The sequence below is a fragment of the Oncorhynchus gorbuscha genome, linkage group LG17, assembly GCF_021184085.1.
Source record: "Oncorhynchus gorbuscha isolate QuinsamMale2020 ecotype Even-year linkage group LG17, OgorEven_v1.0, whole genome shotgun sequence".
Classification (NCBI taxonomy): Eukaryota; Metazoa; Chordata; class Actinopteri; order Salmoniformes; family Salmonidae; genus Oncorhynchus; species Oncorhynchus gorbuscha.
In genome coordinates, this window is record NC_060189.1 from 51042500 (window position 1) to 51065468 (window position 22969).

The 22969-nt window shown below is 44.9% G+C and overlaps 2 protein-coding genes across 2 annotated transcripts; one reads left to right on the forward strand and one right to left on the reverse strand.

Annotated features, from left to right (window-relative positions):
• Nucleotides 1–2163: 2163 nt before the first annotated feature.
• Nucleotides 2164–20288, forward strand: LOC124001223. Its single transcript, XM_046307853.1, has 10 exons — nucleotides 2164–2478; nucleotides 7403–7448; nucleotides 8215–8417; nucleotides 8754–8835; nucleotides 9277–9561; nucleotides 12702–12913; nucleotides 14602–14682; nucleotides 14853–14966; nucleotides 17361–17462; nucleotides 17574–20288. The coding sequence occupies exons 2-10, from the start codon at nucleotides 7403–7405 to the stop codon at nucleotides 17667–17669; spliced, it is 1221 nt and encodes a 406-aa protein (XP_046163809.1). The 5' UTR covers nucleotides 2164–2478; the 3' UTR covers nucleotides 17670–20288.
• On the reverse strand, nucleotides 20203–22371 carry LOC124001224 (transmembrane protein 109-like). The gene is made up of 3 exons (XM_046307854.1): nucleotides 21916–22371; nucleotides 21609–21711; nucleotides 20203–20866 (listed from the first exon to the last, which is right to left on the reverse strand). Exons 1-3 carry the CDS (start codon nucleotides 22114–22116, stop codon nucleotides 20508–20510), a joined length of 663 nt encoding a protein of 220 aa, XP_046163810.1. The 5' UTR covers nucleotides 22117–22371; the 3' UTR covers nucleotides 20203–20507.
• Between the last annotated feature and the right edge of the window lie 598 nt (nucleotides 22372–22969).

Below are 22969 nucleotides of genomic sequence, written 5' to 3' on the forward strand. Positions count from 1 at the left end.
TGGACATTTACCCTGCCTCTGTCCCAATGTACATTTACCCTGCCTACACCCCAATGGACATGTACCCTGTCTACACCCCAATAGACATTTACCCTGCCTTCACCCCAATAGACATTTACCCTGCCTACACCCCAATGGACATGTACCCTGTCTACACCCCAATAGACATTTACCCTGCCTTCACCCCAATAGACATTTACCCTGCCTACACCCCAATAGACATTTACCCTGCCTCCACCCCAATGGACATTTACCCTGCCTCCACCCCAATGGACATTTACCCTGCCTCCACACCCAATGGATATTTACCCTGCCTCCACCTCAATGGAAATTTACCCTGCCTCCGCGCTAATGGACATTTACCCTGCCTCTGTCCCAATGTACATTTACCCTGCCTACACCCCAATGGACATGTACCCTACCTCCACCCCAATGGACATTTACCCTGCCTCCACACCCAATGGACATTTACCCTACCTCCACCACAATGGATATTTACCCTGCCTCCACCCCAATGGACATTTACCCTGCCTCCGCGCCAATGGACATTTACCCTGCCTCCGCACCAATGGACATTTACCCTGCCTCCGCGCCAATGGACATTTACCCTGCCTCCGTCCCAATGGACATTTACCCTGCCTCCGTCCCAATAGACATTTACCCTGCCTTCACCCCAATAGACATTTACCCTGCCTCCACCCCAATGGACATTTACCCTGCCTCCACCCCAATGGACATTTACCCTGCCTCCGTCCCAATGGACATTTACCCTGCCTCCGCGCCAATTGACATTTACCCTGCCTCCGTCCCAATGGACATTTACCCTGCCTCCGTCCCAATAGACATTTACCCTGCCTTCACCCCAATAGACATTTACCCTGCCTCCACCCCAATGGATATTTACCCTGCCTCCACCCCAATGGATATTTACCCTGCCTCCACCCCAATGGATATTTACCCTGCCTCCACCCCAATGGACATTTACCCTGCCTCCGCGCCAATGGACATTTACCCTGCCTCCGTCCCAATGGACATTTACCCTGCCTCCGTCCCAATAGACATTTACCCTGCCTTCACCCCAATAGACATTTACCCTGCCTCCACCCCAATGGACATTTACCCTGCCTCCACCCCAATGGACATTTACCCTGCCTCCACACCCAATGGATATTTACCCTGCCTCCACCCCAATGGACATTTACCCTGCCTCCGCGCCAATGGACATTTACCCTGCCTCCGTCCCAATGGACATTTACCCTGCCTCCGCGCCAATGGACATTTACCCTGCCTCCGTCCCAATGGACATTTACCCTGCCTCCGCGCCAATGGACATTTACCCTGCCTCCACGCCAATGGACATTTACCCTACCTCCACCCCAATGGATATTTACGCTGCCTCCACCCCAATGGACATTCATAATGGTTACAGTTGTAAATATGTATAAATTATTACCTGCTGTCCCTGTCCTGCAGACTTCCTAACCCTGCTATAATATATTGCTATCAATGTGAATTAATACAATTTCTTTCACTTTAGGTTAGAGGCAATACCATTTTAGAGTAAGCTAAACTAGAATGAACACCTAAATTAGAGCACATCACTTAGGCCTAGGCTCTGAGAAAATAAAGTTTTCTAGGCTTCTAAAGACTATTAATAGTAAGCTATAACAAGTTATCATTTTCAAACAGTCATTACCATTATTTTGAGAGAATCATCTAGATACATTGTCTCCTCCTGTATCTTCTAGACTGTGCATCCCAAATGGCACTCTACTCCCTGTAATGCAGTACTTTTGGCCAGAGCAGTGCACTAAGAGGACCAGGGTGCCATTTGGGACTATCGTACTGATGAAGCAATGTGGGAAGTCACGTGTTAATGCCGCGTTTAAGACAACTGGGTGCATCCCAAATGGCACTCTACTCCCTGTAATGCAGTACTTTTGGCCAGAGCAGTGCACTAAGAGGACCAGGGTGCCATTTGGGACTATCGTACTGATGAAGCAATGTGGGAAGTCACGTGTTAATGCCGCGTTTAAGACAACTGGGAACTCGTGACATCAGTGATCTTCAGGTCTGAGCTCGTTTTTTTCACAGTTGTTTTGAACCCACTAAAGTCGGAAGTCGTAGATTTCCTAGTTCCCAGTATATTTGAACGCGGCATAAATACGCGAGGAATTTCTGCTGCCTTGCTTGACCACACCCTCCTTCCTTGCTCCTGGCCTGCCTCTTCCACCAATCCAATTGTTTCTTATGGACAGAAAAGAGCAGAGGCTCTGAGCTGTCCGATCAGGTCCATTGTCTACTCGTCCGTCATTAGCAGCCTCAACACGCCCGTGCGTTTTTTCTCCCCACTAAACTCAGACTACCCTTTAAGTTCTATCATCTCCGGTCACTGCGTGAAGCTCCTCCCGGAAAATAGAGCGAGACACTGTTATGAGAAAAACAGCAAAATAATCACCTGGATTCTTTCATATCAAGGTATGTCGCCTATCTATTTCTTCTGCATGCACAATAAGAAGTGTGTGTGTGAGGTCCATGTTTACTGCTCAAAGTGAAATGTTTCATTGTGGCTTTGTTTATTCAGCCTGTTTCTTTGCAACAGGCAATTGACACTCTTTGTAGGATTTACTTCAATTGCCTTGTTCAGTGATGTTTGTTTAGAATTTGCTTTGGAGATTCTTGTTATTTTTTATTGCATCGTAATCCATGGTGTCTGGGCGCTTGCGTGCGAGTCTCCCTGTCTCGTGCAAGGTGGGTTGTGCGTGTGTGCATATTGTTTTGAGTCAGACTCGCTGTCTCCCCGGTCACAGTGAACCGCACTATAGGCGTTAATGGCACAGTGCAGTCCAAAACGAGACAATCCTGTGTTTTTATGTATATTTGAAGAGTTTCATTCCAAAACACTGCATATCCATGTTAAGAAATGTTGATTTAAATAAATTGTTTTTTCACTATCTAATCATGGCATAGGGTTGTTCAATTAGACATGTATTCGTTTAAAATCTCACTTGATAAAAATAAAAAGTTCTACTTTTTAAAATTATTTGGTTAATATTTTCTTAACTCTTCGTGAACTCCACTGTTGGTTAAGGGCTTTACACGGTAAGGTCAACACTTGTTGTATTCTGCTTATGTGACAAATTAAGTTTGATTTGAAATGTGACCTGTCCTCGATGGCCCTCGCAGTGTTCTATAGGAACACCATCGATAATGTCGAGTTGCATCACAACCTGGTACAGCCACTCTAATGCCGCTGACACCCGACCCTCCCCCAACGGACATTTATCATTGTTAGTTGTAAGTAGTATAACTTATTACCTGCTGCCCATGTCCTGCGGACTTCCTACCCATGCTATAATTTAGACTTTACCGTTTAATGCCCTCAACCAACTGCAACTGCCATTTGGAACTATCACTAATGAATCAAAGTGGGAAGTCACGTGTGCCCTGCACGGGCTTCGCAGTGTTAATGCCGCGTTTAAGACAACTAGGAACCCGTGACATCAGTGATCTTCAGGTCGGAACCTCACTTGCTTTGGCAATGTTAACACATGTTTCCCATGCCAATAAAGCCCTTGACTTTAATTGAATTGAAGTCGATGCTCTAGAATGAGTTCCCGAGTTGGAATTCCGAGCGGGTTGACCGTTCAAACTCGATTTTTCACAGTCGGAGCCCGTTTCTTTCCCGATTTCAGTTGTTTCGAACCCACTAAAGTCGGAAGTCCTAGATTTCCTAGTTCCCAGTTACGAGTTCCCAATAGATTTGAACGCGGAATAAATACGCGAATAATTTCTGCTGTCCGTCTGAACACGCCCGCGGCGTTCTTTTCACTACGCTCAGACTACCCTTTCAGCTCTGCCATCTCCGGTCACTGCGGTTCAGAAATAATATCCTATTGGTGAGCCAACTGGTAAATGCAGAGGGTCTTTTACTCAGTTATAAAGAATTCTTATCACTTTACAAGGTCCCTGTAACACCTAAAGATTTTGCAATTGTTTTAGATGCCATTCCCTCAGGTGTTGCTATGTTATTCAGGAACATGTCAAGACCTGACCCTCAGAGCCTACCTTCTATTGACCCTGTTGACTCCTTGTTTCAGCATGATGTTGTATCTATACCTTATGTCATGCCTTATTGGAATGGATTTATTGATAATATCTGTTGGAAAAAAGTTTGGATGTTGCCACCAACATACCTACTTAACAAAATTAAGGAAGTTTCCTTTAAAATTATTCATAAATATTATCCTGCAGATGCTCTTATCCATAATGACATACAGTAAGTGGATTAATCTTAAAATAGATACTTGAGATGCCCACATATCACAGTCAAATATACAGGATATGAACATTCCATTTCAGTTAAACAATTAATAAATAGCGTTTTTCATACACTATGAATTATCAATCTGAGAACAATAATATAATAATATATATAATATAATAAACACACATGAAGGTACCCATAATCAAGAATTTCTGATGAAAAAACAAATGTGAAAAATTGGTGTATCTAGCATTTTGGGAATAAACTCTTAATTTCCACACTATGGGGTTGGAATAATAATGTGAAAATTCGAATCCCCTTTTTAGTGTAATAGCTATTTGAAATGTCAGCCTGATTTGGTGGGATGGAGTTTTGGCCTGCTTCATGACATCACCAGGCAGCAAATTAGTTTATAGACCAATAAGAAAGGTCTAACTAGTATTTCCCTCCCACCCCGTTGTCTCCAAACCTCTCTGCCAATTACAGCTAGTTTTCAGTTTTCCCCTCCCCCGCTCCAACCACTCCAAGACAGTCCTGGCAAAGATCTTGCTTGAGAAATTTCTTTGCTAAGAAGCTTATTTTGATTTAAAAAATATATATTTTTACCATTTACATTGAAAACAGTAAGATACTTAATTGTTACCCAGAAATGATTTGACATTGAGATAAAAAATGTCTGCATTGGACCTTTTTTAAAGTAAATATAAAATAGTAGACTTCCTTCATTCCTAGAAATCTGCTTGAATGTGGTTCTGGTTCATCATTGTTTGATAGATTTTTGTTGTTGCTTAAATTCTATTGTCCCACTCCCAAAGTAAAAGCATCATTCTCTGCAGATTATACAGCCCCATGTGAACTGCCAGTTCTCTGCAGAGACGGCCACTACTAACTAGTGTTCTATGGATCCTCATCAGGTTGAGGCCGTTTAACCTCTTATGTGATCGGGATGGTTGAGCTAACGTGCCCTAATGTGATTAGCATGATGTTTTAAGTAACAAGAACATAGACATGTCTGAAATGGGCAGAAAGCTTAAATTCTTGTTAATCTAACTGCACTGTCCAGTTTACAGTAGCTATTACAGTGAAATAATACCATGCTATTGTTTGAGGAGTGCACAATTATGAAATTAAATGTATTGATAGCCCAAACGTGCCTAATTGGTTTGTCTTGATACATTTTGAACAGAAATGCAATGGGGCATTGGATTAGTCTACAACTTTGCACATTCACTGCTCCCATCTAGTGGCCAAAATCTAAAGATTCCTAAATCACAGATTCCTAAATCACATATTAGCCTTTCTCTTGCATTTCAAAGATGATGGGATTTCTTTTTTTGTATTATCTTTTACCAGATCTAATGTGTTATATTCTGCTACATTAATTTTACATTTACATTTACATTTAAGTCATTTAGCAGACGCTCTTTTTCACATTTCCACAAACTTCAAAGTGTTTTCTTTCAAAGGGTAACAAGAATATGCATATCCTTGCTACAGGCAGTTAGATTTTGGTCATTTTAGAAAAAAAATGGGTGGGGGAAATGGTCCGATCCTTATCAAACGGTTATGCTTGTTTCATTTCAATTGGCTGACTAAATTGCCCACCTTTCGGTTTAGTGTGGCAATGATTAAAATAAAGTTTCAGAGATTGTTTGATGGTTAGGCTACACAAAGGTATAAGGCTATAATAGTTTATCACAGAGCCATATTGCCATAGAATCACGAAATGTGAAGCATCGAATTCCACACTGACTCACACACTTCTGTAGCGTGCAAATTCCAGAGGATGTGGGTAAACTGTATTTTTTTCCACGGTGGCTGTGCTGTGTGTGGGAGAGGACTGTAAGCATTACAACAACAGGAAGGGTTGTACAATAAAGTTTGTTCTGAGACATGATGGGGGGTAGCGGTGTGACCGGCCATGTTGTGTAAGTTCTTATTTACAATGATGGCCTATGGCCTACACCGGGCAAACCCGGACGACGCTCGGGCAAACCCGGACGACGCTCGGGCAAACCCGGACGACGCTCGGGCAAACCCGGACGACGCTCGGGCAAACCCGGACGACGCTCGGGCAAACCCGGACGACGCTCGGGCAAACCCGGATGACGCCCTATGGGTCTCCCAATCACGGCCGGTTGTGATTCGGGAGCCCACGTTACCTTTGCAACTCCATCGACCCCTAAGTGTCTCAGAGTAGGAATGCCGTGGATCTAGGATCAGTTAAGCTTTTTATAGTATAATAAATAAGAGGGGGGTGTGATCATTTCAGTTTTACGATTTTTACTTTAACATTCCTAAAGGTAAAGTTGCAAGTAGCCTACATTATTTATCACTATTTGAGCTCAATTGATTTGCATTATTTGCGCTCATCTCTAAATCCCCAAAAAATCTGAACTCCTCATGAGGGTCTGCAGTTGCCCACAACTTTTTTTGGAAATGTATCTGAGGGCCTCTAGTTTCCCATCACTGCACTAGAAGAACTGCTTCTGACTCATATCGATGCCACACAGGCTGTTTTCAAATGGATTCATTGCTTTTTAAAAGGAGTCACACTTTGTGTTCTATGAAGTTTAGGGCCCGTCACTTTTTTTTTTTGGGGGGGGGGGGGGGGGGGGTGATCCAAGGGCCTGAGGACCGCTTGCTGCCTGTCCCTGTTGCTTTTCACATCGTCTCCTGACCCACTGGACCTCATTTCCAGTCTGGACAGGCTGCGGCCAAAATGGCACCCTGTTCTCTATCAAATGCACTACTTTTGACCAGAGCCATGGTCAAACGTAGTGTACTATTTAGAGAATCTGTGCCATTTGGAATGCAACCTCAGTTTCTAGTCTCCTCTATCCAGTAGCAAAAGGGTTGAGCCAAGACCAAACGGTGGGGAACACTGTCCTAACATGCTCCCCCCCCCCGCTCGGTTTGACTAACAATCACTCCCCCGGTTTTGTTGTGACTATTTAGATTGCACAGAAGACATTATTTTGGTGTAGTTGTACTGTATAAATGATCAGCATCACTGTAAATTGGGTTATTTTATTTATTCATAATTGAGTTACTTTGTTGTCTGTCTTACACCACCCCCCCCCACAACCTGTTCATAATATAATTTATCATATTTCTTGTGATATGCCAATACAGATGATGTGGAGTCTTTGGATCCTGCTGGGCACTGTTCTCAGTGTGGGTGAGTTGGAGCTTCCTGTGTATTCCCATATATTTATTTATTTATTTATATATACATACATAAATAAATAAATAAATAAATAAATAAATAAATAAATAAATGACACAGGGGTGGAGAAGGGAGAAAGCTGGGAAGAATGACATAATGATTTTTTTTAACCCGATCCCCAGCCGGGAGTTGTGAGCGGGGAGTGTCACCAGAACCCCACGGCACTCCCGCTTTATTGGCTCTTTTACATTCCACTGAAAGGTCACGAACAAACCAACAAAAAAAAAAATGTGAAAACACAGTTAATGGACAAATGATATCCCGGAGGAGTATTCGGTTGACATTACAAGATGAATAGACAGGAATGTCCAAAAGTACACTGCCGTGTAGGTAGGGCCCGTTTACGGCTCCTGCACCACACCTTCCTACACCACCAACTGCATTAGGCAACAGCACCACACCTTCCTACACCACCAACTGCATTAGGCAACAGCGGAAACCTAGGGCCCGTCACTAATGGCACCCTATTCCCTATATAGGGCACTACTTTTGACCACGGCCCATAGTGCACTTCATAGTGAAGATGCCATTTCAGACTATGTCAGCAGATTCCAAGAATTTGTAGATGACAGTTGTTTTTAAAAGGGTTTCAAGCTACATTATCTGTGTTTACCGCGGCTTCAGGTAATGTGGAGTAAAATGTGTTAATCCTCACACCCTTTTTCTCTCTCCACTTTTGCTCTCATCCATATTCTCTCACTCACTCTCTCGCACTCAGATGGCTACGTGGTGCCCGACCTGCACAAGCGCCTGTCCCATGGGCATCAGCTGAAGATCTACCTCCCGAAGAATGCTGAGAAGCTGGAGTTCACCCCCGCTGCAGAGCCCCTGAAGACGTACCTGTACTGGGACCGTGGGTCCCGGGCCACCAGAGGAAAGGTGTCTGGGACAGGAACCGACAGGAGCTGGTATCTGGACAAAGTGAGTGACTGTCTCTTTAATTGTCTAAGTGAAATTTCACCCCCGAGAACAAAGTATATCAACTCAGATCATACCACCAGAGGTCATTGAGTGGGGATTTGAGAAGATGGTATCCTACTTAACAAAACTCACCACTTGGTTTTGACCGGTACTGTTAATATTACTTAACACCCATCCTGTCCCAGCCTGTCCCAGCCTGTCCCAGCAATGCACCTACCATCCTCTACCTCTTCATTTAATATATTTAAATATTTTTGCGAAGAGATTTTAAATGAACTTATAAATAAAGTTTGATCTTATCATCCCTGTTAAGTGTTTGACCTTTGCCCCCTGAAGGTGACTTACAAGGACCAGGGGACCTATGTCCAGAGAGACTACTGGAACAAGGAGATCTCCTCGCTCAAAGTGGCTGTGACCAGTGAGTGCTTTGCATGTTATTTTAAAGGGACATTTTGGGATTTTGGCACGAAGCCCTTCATCCTACTTCCACAGAGTCCGATGAACTTGTGGATACCATTTTTATGTCTCTGCTTAAGTTTGAAGGAAGTTGCTAACTAGCTGTTAGCGCAATGACTGGATGTCTATAGGAACAGCTTGCATGCTCTAGAGCTAGTTAGCATTGGCTCGCAAAACAAAACTACCTCTAATGTCCTTCATAAATGGTATCCGCAAGTTCATCTGACCCTGGGACTATGGCTGTCCCTTTAATTAGATAGCCATAACATTTACTTTGTTATCGTCTTGGCCTTTTGTCTCTTTCTCTCTCTCACCCCCCCCCCTCTCACCCTTTCACGTACACCCTCCTCCCCTCTTTTTCTCACCCTTTCCCCCTAATGCAACATGTTCTTCCTTTTCTCAGCCAGGCGTGAGTACACGAAGTGCGTGGTGGGTGAGGAACTCCACATCTCATTGGAGGGCATCAACCAGGCCGACGCCACGCTCTCCTTCTCGGGCGCCAACGCCAACGTCACCCTGGTGCACGATGGGGCAGTGGTGGCCCAGGACCTCCCGGACTACTGGAACCGGGTCAAGACCCTTTCCACCAAGATCAGCATCCAGAACGTCAACACCTCGGACGTGGGCTACTACACGCTGAAGGACACGCGAGACCGGGTGGTCGCCATCGTCAGGATGGAACTCACAGGTTGTGGTTTCGCTGTGTTGCCATAGATTGTTAGTTAGCTCTGCAGCGTTACTCCCTTCTACTGAGTTATCGTGTGTGTGTGTTGGGAGGGATACCACTTCACTCCAAACCTTGGTCTGCGCAGACGCTTCCTGCGTTCCAAATCATGAAAAAAAAAAAAAATCTACAGTTATTTGTCACATGCTTCTTAAAACGGGTGTAGGACTGGTGAAATGCTTAGTTACGGGCCCTTCCCAACAATAAAAAATAATAATAAATAATAACGAGGAATAAATACAAAATGAGTAATGATAACATGGCTATATACAGAGTACCAATACCCAGTTGATGAGCAGGGGTGTGAGGTAATAAGGCTGTAACGCAACACGCCTTATTCTTAAAATGGTCTAAATAAATGATCCTCATTACTTTACAGACAACCCCATAATGTCAAAGTGAAGACAGGTTGTTAAAAGCTTTTGTAAAATACAGAAATATTGAGCTCGGGTGCATCCCGATCCTCCTTGAGATGTTTCTACAACTTGATTGGAGTCCACCTGTGGTAAATTCAATTGATTGGACATGATTTTGAAAAGGCACGAACGTGTCTATGGTCCCACATTTGAAAGTACATGTCAGAGAAAAAAACCAAGCCACGAAGGTCCATATCGGAATTGTCTCTAGAGCTCTGAGACAGGATTATCGAGGCCCAGATCTGGGGAAGGGTACCAAAAAAAATGTATTCAGCATTACAGGTACCCAAGGACACAGTGGCCTCCATCATTCTTAAATGGAAGAAGTTTGGACCAACCCAGTCTTCTGTTACAGGAAGTCTGTAACGTAACATAATGGGGGAAAATGTAGAGGTCTGACTATTTTGCGACTGCACTGTACATATACAGTGGGGAGAACAAGTATTTGATAACCTGCAAAATCGGCAGGTTTTCCTACTTACAAAGCATGTAGAGGTCTGTAATTCTTTTAAATCATAGGTACACTTCAACTGTGAGATCTAAAAGAAAATCACTGATTTTTTAAAAAGTAATTCATTTGCATTTTATTGCATGACATAAGTATTTGATGCATCATAAAAGCATAACTTAATATTTGGTACAGAAACCTTTGTTTGCAATTAGAGATCATACGTTTCCTGTAGTTCTTGACCAGGTTTGCATACACTGCAGCCGGGATTTTGGCCCACTCCTCCATACAGACCTTCTCCAGATCCTTCAGGTTTCGGGGCTGTCGCTGGGCAATACGGACTTTCAGGTCTGGAGACTGGCTAGGCCACTCCGGGACCTTGAGATGCTTCTTACGGAACCACTCCTTAGTTGCCCTGGCTGTGTATTTTGGGTCGTTGTCATGCTGGAAGACCCAGCCACGACCCATCTTCAATGCTCTTAATGAGTCCTCCTCTGGATCATCCAGGTGGTCATTGGCAAACTTCATTGGGCCTGGACATGCGATGGCTTGAACAGGAGGACCTTGCGTGCGCTGCAGGATTTTAGTCTATGACGGCGTAGTGTGTTACTCATGCTTTTCTTTGAGACTGTGGTCCCAGCTCTCTTCAGGTCATTGACCAGGTCCTGCCGTGTAGTTCTGAGCTGATCCCTCACCTTCCTCATGATCATTGATGCCCCAGGAGGTGAGATCTTGCATGGAGACCCAGTCCGAGGGTGATTGACCGTCATCTTGAACTTCTTCCATTTTCTAATAATTGCGCCAACAGTTGTTGCCTTCTCACCAAGCTGCTTGCCTATTGTCCTGCAGCCCATCCCAGCCTTGTGCAGGTCTACAATTTTATCCCTGATGTCTTTACACAGCTCTCTGGTCTTGGCCATTGTGGAGAGGTTGGAGTCTGTTTGAGTGTGTGAACAGGTGTCTTTTATACAGGTAACGAGTTCAAACAGGTGCAGTGAATACAGGTAATGAGTGGAGAACAGGAGGGCTTCTTAAAGAAAAACTAACAGGTCTGTGAGAGCTGGAATTCTTACTGGTTGGTAGGTGATCAAATACATTACATTTACATTTAAGTCATTTAGCAGACGCTCTTATCCAGAGCGACTTACAAATTGGTGCATTCACCTTATGACATCCAGTGGAACAGTCACTTTACAATAGTGCATCTAAATCTTAAAGGGGGGGGGGTGAGAGGGATTACTTATCCTATCCTAGGTATTCCTTAAAGAGGTGGGGTTTCAGGTGTCTCCGGAAGGTGGTGATTGACTCCGCTGTCCTGGCGTCGTGAGGGAGTTTGTTCCACCATTACTTGTGTCATGAAATAAAATGCAAATTAATTACTTAAAAATCATACAATGTGATTTTCTGGATTTTGTTTTAGATTCCGTCTCTCACAGTTGAAGTGTACCTATGATAACATTTACAGACCTCTACATGCTTTGTAAGTAGGAAACAATGCTGATTTTGCAGGTTATCAAATACTTGTTCTCCCCACTGTAGGTAGGGGTAAAGTGACTAGACCACAGGATAGATAATTAACAGTAGCCGCAGCGTATGTAATAAGCACTCCATGGCACCCTATTTAGTACACTGGGCTCTGGTCAAAACTAGTCCAGAAATATCCAAGTATGCTTAGTGCATAGTGTAAGTAGTGACAAGTCCGAGAGATACAAACTGGTGCTGTATAGAGAGACAAGTGGTGTTGGCTGCATAGAATTCTTAGAATTAAATTACCTCTGTTAGGTCATGTTGAAGTTCGAGTAGGTCATGGAAATAGACACAGCATCAGGATCCCTTCCCAATGGTCTGGTATACTGGCCCTTCGTTCCAAATGGCACACTATTCCTGATATAGTGCACTACTTTTGACCAGGGCCCATAGTGGAATAGGGTCCCATTCGGGATACACATTGTTTGGCTCGCAGCTCATCTGTCCCTGTTTGTCACTAATTAGTTGGTTATTTGTAGGACTACAGGGCTGCTCAGTAAGCTATGGGGTGGTGGGAAAGAGGCGGGTGGGGTGAGGGGGGGGGGATAGAATACAACATGCATAGAGTGAAACACATGTCGTCTGTCAATCACTCCCTCCTGTTCCCCTTACGGCTTTGCAATGTCTCCCAAATTAACTTACCCGTCTCGCTCCTTCTGCATCGCTCTCCCTCTCTCCCTCTCCTCCCTCCCTGTCCCCCTATCCCCCTCCAGACAAACATGAGAATGAAGCAGGCAACCCCCTCATGGCCCTCCTCCTCCTGCTTGGTATCCCCGCCAGTATCTGCTTCTGTTGCCGGAAGAGGATCTTCAAGAACAAATCCCCCGACACCACCGCCATCCAACTGGACAACCCCGAGACTCCGCACCCCCCTCCCGGCTACAACATGCCCGGAGGAGGGGTGTCCCCTGGACCTGGTGTGCCGGTGAGGGATAGTTAGATGGTGGCTTGGCTACGAAATGGCACCCGATTCTCGCCATAGGTCTCCGGTCAAAACTAGTTAACTCGGGAATATGGTGCCGTTTGGGACAAATCCCATGTAGAAGTTGCCCTCAGGTTCCTCCCTCTAATCGGTCTCTCCTCGTCTCCCATGCTGCACTACTATAATAATGACATTGTTGCAGTAACGCATGGTGTTTTGTAGTTGAGCAGGAATAACGTGACGTGTTTTATTTTCTGTGGTTATTGCAGACGTCCTATCATGGCCCAGGCCCAGATGCATGCCTTGTGTTTTATGTCATTGGAATAGATAGTGATTATACACACACACACACACACACACAGTCGTGGCCAAAAGTTTTGAGAATGACACAAATATACATTTTCACAAAGTCTGCCTCGGTGTCTTTAGATATTTTGGATATTTTGTTACTATGGAATATTGAAGTATAATTACAAGAATTTCGTAAGTGTCAAAGGCATTTATTGACCCTTGCATGAAGTTGATGCAAAAGAGTCAATATTTGCAGTGTTGACACTACTTTTTCAAGACTTCCGCAATCTGCCCTGGCATGCTGTCAATTAACTTCTGGGCCACATCCTGACTGATGGCAGCCCATTCTTGCATAATCAATGCTTTGAGTTTGTCAGAATTTGTGGGTTTTTGTTTGTCCACCTGCCTCTTGAGGATTGACCACAAGTTCTCAATGGGATTAAGGTCTGGGTAGTTTCCTGACCATGGACCCAGAATATCTGTTTTTTTCCCCGAGCCACTTAGTTATCACTTTTGCCTTATGGCAAGGTGCTCCATCATGGTGGAAAAGACATTGTTCCTCACCAAACTGTTCCTGGATGGTTGGGAGAAGTTGCTCTCCGAGGATGTGTTGGTATAGATCTTTATTCGTGTCTGTTTTCTTAGGCAAAATTGTGAGTGAGCCCACTCCCTTGGCTGAGAAGCAACCCCACACATGGTCTCAGGATGCAATGATGACTGCATGTGTTTCTGCACATGGTTCCTCCAGGTAACCATGGTTGACAAAGGAAGAACAATGATTCCAAGCACCACCCTCCCTTTTGAAGCTTCCAGTCTGTTATTGAAACTCAATCAGCATGACAGCGTGATCTCTAGCCTTTTCCTCGTCAACACTCACACCGGTGTTAATAAGAGAATCACTGACATGATGTCAGCTGGTCCTTTTTTGGCAGGGCTGAAATGCAGTGGAAATGTTTTTGGGGGATTCAGTTCATTTGCATGGCAGAGGGACTTTGCAATTAATTGCAATTCATCTGACCACTCTTCATAACATTCTGGAGTATATGCAAATTGCCATCATACAAACTGAGGCAGCAGACTTTGAAAATTAGTATTTGTGTCATTCTCAACTTTTGGCCACAACTGTGTGTGTGTCGTTTTCTTATCTTCGTCTTGTCATTAACCATAATGTGTTGAGTATATAAGTCCTTCTATCTAACTTTGGGAACTGTGGTTGTCCATGTTAGTATCTGTTGCTGTATAGTACTTGTATGAGTATATCGCATATAGTATTCAATTCAAAATACTTGATTTATCCCACGAGGGATAAAAAAAAATAGCATCCAAGAACATACAACATAATCACAACACCAATAGTGTTTTAGTCCCTCTGTTTTACTGTGGTGCTCCTCCATGTACAGGGAGGTTACCCTCAGGTTTACCCTCCCCCCAACCCTGGGATGCCTGGCCAGCCTCAATGGACCGGACCCCCACCTCAACCAGTGAGTCCATCCATCTCTCCTCCATTATGTTTCTCTCTGTGAGTCCATCCATCTCTCCCATTATATCAGCGGTTGTTAGTGAACCCTCATAATCCCCCCCCGTCAGGGGTGAAACTCTCGGGAAAAGAAACTAAAAGAGTGTGACGGTGTTTTGTTGTGGTTTGTTTCAGTGCTTCAACCCAGGCTACCCCTCCCAGGACCCTTTGTACCCCCCTGCCCAGCCCCCACAGTGGAATGGCCCACCACCCAACCAGCCACAGTACAACCCTGGTGCTCCTCCGATGGTAGGGATTTATACTCTACAATCTTTAAAAAAGGGGTTCCAAAAGGGTTCTTCGGCTGTCCCCATACAAGAGCCCTTTTCGGTTTCAGGTAGAACCCTTTTGCATTCCATGGATTATCCTATGGGTACAGTCAAAGAACCCTTCAAGGTTCTACATAGAAAAAAATGTACTAAGAGTGTACTCTGTTCTATTCCACTCTATGCTAGTCAACCCTATTCTACATAACTCTACAAATCAGCCCCTACTCCTCTTCCCTCTGTTCTACAATCTAACTGTGCCTCTCCTCTGACCACTAACAGTGGAGTGGGCCACCTAACCAGTACCCTGTGTCCCCTCTGACCATTAACAGTGGAGTGGGCCACCTAACCAGTACCCTGTGTCCCCTCTGACCATTAACAGTAGAGTGGGCCACCTAACCAGTACCCTGTGTCTCCTCTGACCACTAACAGTAGTGGGCCACCTAACCAGTACCCTGTGTCCCCTCTGACCATTAACAGTAGAGTGGGCCACCTAACCAGTACCCTATGTCCCCTCTGACCACTAACAGTAGAGTGGGCCACCTAACCAGTACCCTGTGTCCCCTCTGACCACTAACAGTAGAGTGGGCCACCTAACCAGTACCCTGTGTCCCCTCTGACCACTAACAGTAGAGTGGGCCACCTAACCAGTACCCTGTGTCCCCTCTGACCACTAACAGTAGAGTGGGCCACCTAACCAGTACCCTGTGTCCCCTCTGACCACTAACAGTAGAGTGGGCCACCTAACCAGTACCCTGTGTCTCCTCTGACCACTAACAGTAGAGTGGGCCACCTAACCAGTACCCTGTGTCTCCTCTGACCACTAACAGTAGAGTGGGCCACCTAACCAGTACCCTGTGTCTCTCTCTGACCACTAACAGTAGAGTGGGCCACCTAACCAGTACCCTGTGTCTCCTCTGACCACTAACAGTAGAGTGGGCCACCTAACCAGTACCCTGTGTCTCCTCTGACCACTAACAGTAGAGTGGGCCACCTAACCAGTACCCTGTGTCTCCTCTGACCACTAACAGTAGAGTGGGCCACCTAACCAGTACCCTGTGTCTCCTCTGACCACTAACAGTAGAGTGGGCCACCTAACCAGTACCCTGTGTCTCCTCTGACCACTAACAGTAGAGTGGGCCACCTAACCAGTACCCTGTGTCTCCTCTGACCACTAACAGTAGAGTGGGCCACCTAACCAGTACCCTGTGTCTCCTCTGACCACTAACAGTAGAGTGGGCCACCTGACCACCAGTACCCAGTACCCTGTGTCTCCTCTGACCACTAACAGTAGAGTGGGCCACCTAACCAGTACCCTGTGTCTCCTCTGACCACTAACAGTAGAGTGGGGCCACCCTGTGTCTCCTCTGACCACTAACAGTAGAGTGGGCCACCTAACCAGTACCCTGTGTCTCCTCTGACCACTAACAGTAGAGTGGGCCACCTAACCAGTACCCTGTGTCTCCTCTGACCACTAACAGTAGAGTGGGCCACCTAACCAGTACCCTGTGTCTCCTCTGACCACTAACAGTAGAGTGGGCCACCCTGTGTCTCCTCTGACCACTAACAGTACCCTGTGTCTCCTCTGACCACTAACAGTAGAGTGGGCCACCTAACCAGTACCCTGTGTCTCCTCTGACCACTAACAGTAGAGTGGGCCACCTGACTGACCACTAACAGTGTGGGCCACCTAACCAGTACCCTGTGTCTCCTCTGACCACTAACAGTAGAGTGGGCCACCTAACCAGTACCCTGTGTCTCCTCTGACCACTAACAGTAGAGTGGGCCACCTAACCAGTACCCTGTGTCTCCTCTGACCACTAACAGTAGAGTGGGCCACCTAACCAGTACCCTGTGTCTCCTCTGACCACTAACAGTAGAGTGGGCCACCTAACCAGTACCCTGTGTCTCCTCTGACCACTAACAGTAGAGTGGGCCACCTAACCAGTACCCTGTGTCTCCTCTGACCACTAACAGTAGAGTGGGCCACCTAACCAGTACCCTGTGTCTCCTCTGACCACTAACAGTAGAGTGGGCCCCTAACCAGTGTCTCCTCTGACCACTAACAGTAGAGTGGGCCACCTAACCAGTACCCTGTGTCTCCTCTGACCACTAACAGTAGAGTGGGCCACCTAACCAGTACCCTGTGTCTCCTCTGACCACTAACAGTAGAGTGGGCCACCTAACCAGTACCCTGTGTCTCCTCTGACCACTAACAGTAGAGTGGGCCACCTAACCAGTACCCTGTGGCGCCAATGGTATTTCTCTCTTTTCCTTTGTGGCTGTCATATTCCACTCTGGTTTTGATCCTTCTCATCTCAGAGTGTAGTTTGTGTGTGTGTGTGTGTGGAAGCTTGCGTAACTGTGTGTGTTTCAGGGGTATGCACCGGTGATGTACAGCGCCCCCTCAGGGAATGAGGAGATAAAGATGGAGAACATGTCTCCTGCTGATCCCCTCCTTGCCCATCCACCACCCCAGGTCAGTCACTCACTCACTCACACACACACACACACTCTCTCTTACACACACACACACTCTCTCACACTCATACACACAGCTTCTGACATTGTTCCTCCGTCTTCCCCCCAGGTCCCCCCGCCCACCTCTGAAGCTCTGCACTCCACAGACGGAGCCTTCCAGTTCAACATCGACTCAGGAAAAAACGCCCCCACCAACTTCCTGTAGAACGCCTGTCATCGGTCCAATCAGAGCGGCCTTAGTAATGTTGCCACGGCTCCGTCCCGAATACGGTTCAATGGCTTCCTTTGCTCATCTCCTTGACTGTGACCACTTATATAAATGGGGAGGGATAGAAGAGGAAGCAGTATGTTGTAGATGTGACTGTGACCTAGACATTGCCCCTCAAATCACCTATCCATCCTTTTCTGGTGAGTGTTATACTGTTTTCTGACATAAGACATTATTATTATACCTTTTAAAAAGGCAAATTTAATAGGTCTCAGTGTTTTTTATTTTTTTAAATGTACCCCTTTCACGTATACAAAAACGAAAGTAACCAAATTTTAAGTTGTTTTTTTTGTCCCTGTGTAAATGGGATATTAGTGAAGGAAAGGAGATCATTTTAAAAAGACTTTTTCCTGTACAGCTGTGATGAAGTCAGTCAAAATGTCTGGGCGGGGGGAAAACGTGTCAAACTGAATCAGATCCCTACCCTTCTCCAGAAGTGTGCACAGATCCACTCCCTCTCATGCATTGGATTGGTGCAAAAAAATGTCTTGGAGGGAGTTTCCACCATATTCCCAGTCCATTTATTTTTAGAAGGGGAGTGTACAAGATAATTGGAATGTAGCTCATAGAATGATAGAGGCCTCTAGTGGCCAAAAGGCAGTATTGGCATGGGCAGCGCCATTGAGGGCTTTCACCAATTTAACACTGGTCGTGTTCCCCTGCGGAGGCGCTGCATGCATCAACCAATGGTAGCGTGCCACGTCATCGGCTGTGCCGTCGTGCACAGTCGATAACATGTGGTTAGCTGATACGTAAAATAGCTATCCAATAGTTGTAAGATCTGGCATTTGTCTGAGGAGAGGAACACAACCGATAACTGCCTTTCAGGGTTCTACTGGAACCAAAAATAGGGACAGCCGAAGAACTTTTTGGAAATGTTTTTTCTAAGTGTATCATAATCCAATCAGAACCCACATCACTCCTAATCATACAATCAGAAGATGCTAGGACAAATCATCATCCACTCGGTAGACCAAGTAAAGCTCTCCGCCAGTCAGGTAGCCACTTCCTGTTGTGTATATTTAAAGTGTGTAATATATATATGCCTTTACTTCCCAAAGTATAGCCGTTTTTCATTATATGCATGGTGTATCATTTTAGTTCTACATATGAAACTGCTGTCATTTCAACAGGGTGGGTATGTAGTTAACTTATTAATACACTGGGAGGGTGCTATTTTATTAAGACGTTATACATAGTCTGCATCCCCCTCAAAAGTAGTGTACTATAGGGTGCCATTTGCAACACGCATCATCTTGGTTTAAAAGGCTCATTTTGGTATTTAAATATAAAATCCTATTTGTCTCTTAAATAATGACGCACTCCTGAAGGTTTTACAGACAGTTCGAGCGGATCACTTTTGTCAAGTCAGTGGCCACCACCTTTCAAAATGTGATGCATTATGGGGGTAAAAATGATCCCACTTGTGCCTAAATGTCAACTGCATGAGCTTTACAAAAAAAGGTCATGGTTTTGACTGCAAGTTTCTGCAGTTGCTCTTCACCAACTTCCTCCTGCAGCCATCACCTGCATTGTGGGAGGCTCTATAGTCAACCAATCAGGTTGTTTTTGTTTGACCCACACGAACGTGACCAAAGACATGACTGAAACAGGAACCAACTTTGCCTTGATTTATGTATACAGTGGATATATACAAAATGAATGTGATTACGAGTCTCATTGTTTGTACAATGTACACCCGCATGATTTCAAATTATGATTGTGTGATATGGGAGTTGGAGACGTGATTATTTTTAACGTTAAAGAAATACTTTCATAACAATGGCAACACTGTTATGTTCGTCTGAGATTTGGTGCAAAACCACGTGCCCAAACTTTTGGCTGTCGCAGTTGCTCCTCCCCCGATTTCACTCCTCGAATTTAATCTAGTCGTTTGCTTAAACCTTATCACACAAACGCATCAGGTGCCGCCTTGTCCTGGGGTGTCTTCATATGTGCACATTGAAGCAAACAGTAACAACTTTTTGGGACAAATTCAGTTAGTCCCTACCCGTTTCAACCTGGTTGCTTCCATTAGGTTCCTAATGAATGTACCCCATGTCAAGTCAGGGGGTGAGAAATGTATTTTACATGATTATATTTAGGGAGAGGTCATTTCCAGACCATGTAACCAGAACAGTAAACTCCTGGCCCTAGTTGGTCAAGGAAAAAAATCTCAATTGGAGAAGGGCAGATGAGAAGGCCTCTTGATTACACTTAAACTTTTGGAGTTACTTAAAACGTTCTTCCCAAAACTGCTTTTCTCACCAACTGTCTCATCCCCCAACACACTTTAAAAGGAATGGACAGATCTCAAATGTAGGTAATAGGAAGTATGCATCAGTTTTGTTTTATTTGAGAACTTGTTTGTGTTGTATGCTGCCATAACTGGAAAGGCGTGAGAATGAAAGGTGATCCGTGTAGACATGAAGAAAATATGATTTCCAATGACATATCACGAGACCTTATGGAATGTTTAGTGTTTCTATTCTGCGAATATCAAAAGCATTTATTGTAGGACATGCATAGGTCCACCTCAATAAACAGAAAACACAATACTCTGTCTGCCTGTTTCCTTTAAAACAAGCTAATCATATTTGCTGTCAATTCTGTTTCTCACACACATTAACTAAGATCTTTATGAAAAAGGCAAAGTGCTTCATTATGCGAAACGATACCATTTGTTTTTAAACTTTATGTACAACGTCCTTGTTACGATCCTAGACCTAGGTTAATGTACAAAACAAGGCCTTTCAGTTCCCATCCAGCCACCCCTCACTTCTCTTTCCTCCTCTCCATTTCTCTCACTCGTCTCTCTAGCACCCTCACTTGATCCTCCAGGTAGGTTTTGTCGCCCCCGGTGCCAGAATGCCCGATACCCAATAGGACGCAGACGCTCACCAGGCCGGCCAATCGCAGCGCCGTAGTCTCCGTTCCAGCACTGCTGTCACTCAGGATCAGGCAAAACAGTCCTAAAACCACACCCAGCTTCAGTAGCCACAGGACCCGCCTCAGAGTGGACGCCACCCATCGGAAGGCCAGGGACAGCAGCCAGTAGCCAATGAGAGCCAGCAGAAGCCACTGACCGATATAGACCACAGCATCTGGGGTGATACTGTTAACAGGCATTTCAACTGGAGGAGAGAAAGAAATAGATACACATGATATTAGTGCATTTTCTGGCCTAGCAATCTTAAAATGCTCCCTTTTTACTTGTCTCCATTCCAAGACTTGGCAAAAATGTGGTTTTAGTAAGTTGCCATGTAATTATTGTACCGGTAGTTATAGTCACAACGCCTAGTAGGTTACTGTTGGCAATGTGGAGAAAAAGCTTTCCCCATCTGGCGCGCACACACACCTAATCCAGGGCATGTCTGTCAGTGGGTAAAGGGCTCCCATGGCAGGTCAGACTTTCATCCGGTTTTGTGTTGTGTGTCTACAGAGAACAGTTACAGTAAATGACAATGTACCATCGCACTGTATATGGGTTGTGTGTTGAGATGTTGCACGATGTGGGATCAATCAATAGAATGACTTATTTGAAATTATTATTTTTGTGTTGACAACTGTCTGTTCCATTATTGAATAGTGCACTGGTTATCAGCCCTGGTCCTGGGGAGCCACAGGTTGTGCAGGTTTTTGCTCCAGCCCTGCTCTAACACACCCAATCATCGAGACATTGATTCGGTGTGTTAGTGCTGGGCTGAAACAAAAGGCCTGCACGTGACATGCTTTAGCTCTCTGGGAACAGTGTTGGTGACTGACTAGAGTATTGCAATAGCTTTCTGGGTCTGTATTCCTAAAGTGGGAATAGGAGTGTTGATCTAACATCTGTTTTGCCTTTAATATTATAACGAATGATCCCAGCTGTTTTACCATCAACTCCTGCTGCCATCAGGAACTGGGCGAGGTACTTCATAACCACATTCGCTCCACTGGCCGCTGCCTCAGCCAGATACTTGACCACCTGAAAGAAACACTGATAGGAGGGTCGAGAGAGAGTTGAGAGGGTTCTGTTTGAGGCAAACACATGGGTCACTAAATCCGGAACTAAAACAAGCTGTGCATAAGGGTTCCCGTATATGGCCGAGTTGTTACTACTTGCACCTACCTAATTTGAATTATTAGACTTCGAATCATAAATTCTTACTAAACTTAGAGCCGGCTATTCTTTGTTCCTCACCTTCTGTGCATTTTCAACGGACCTTGCCCCGAGAAGGTGGACCAGGTAACCGTGCGCCTCCTCGGACAAATCCGTGAGCGTCTCCCGGAGGAATTGCATCATTCCCGGGGAATAGTTGAATGACTTCTCGAAGCGACTATTTTCTCCCGAACAAGAAACTACCACCGTGCTCAGCACACACACGACGAAACACACTTTCATTTTTTTCAGACGCCTTATTGAAAGTAAAAAAATAAAAACATCCAACGTCTTTAAATTTAGTTGAATATGGTTTCACTGCAAAAAATATATGCTACAACAATCTAAACCGGCCACTTTACGGACAGGAACATATTGGCTACAATGTAGCCTATGTCTTACATATGGCAAGAAAAAAAAGTAAGTTTCTAACGGAAGTTTCCAGGATATAGTAAGTAGGCAGGCCAACTCAAAACGTACTGCAGTAGTTGCGTTGCCTTTCTTCTTCATCATAAGTTTTATTGGCGAATCGCAATTAACTGACAAAGCGCCACCTACTGTACTGGAGTGTGAAGACCTATCTATGCCACGATGTTCTCTTAACTAACCCCGGATTTCTAATAAAATAACTCTGTACAAACCTCACATCACCCCCACCCAAAATACCACCCACACCCGTCCAACCTCTGGCCCTGTCAAACAACCTACACACATTCCACAAAATGGTAATACATGTTCAACCGTTTCCTCTACCTATATAGCCATTACACATTCCAGTACCATGTTCCCCTATCAATTTCAAAAGATAAATTCAATCCCATATGCCCGAATCTCATTCTACACAACATAACCTCCTCCCTTCTGTTCTCATTATATGACACCATCTCCAGTACAGATTTCCTTGTACTATAAAAACGTCTTCCTTTACTACTTCCATCCCATTGTCTCTGCCAGCGATCTAACCCATTTTTTTCGAATTAATGTTTTAATTTCTCCTCTACCCAACTGCACCTGTATATCCACAATTGTTCTTTTCACTGCTGTTTTTCAATTATATCTACTATATAATTTCAATACTCCTGTATGAGCCGTATTC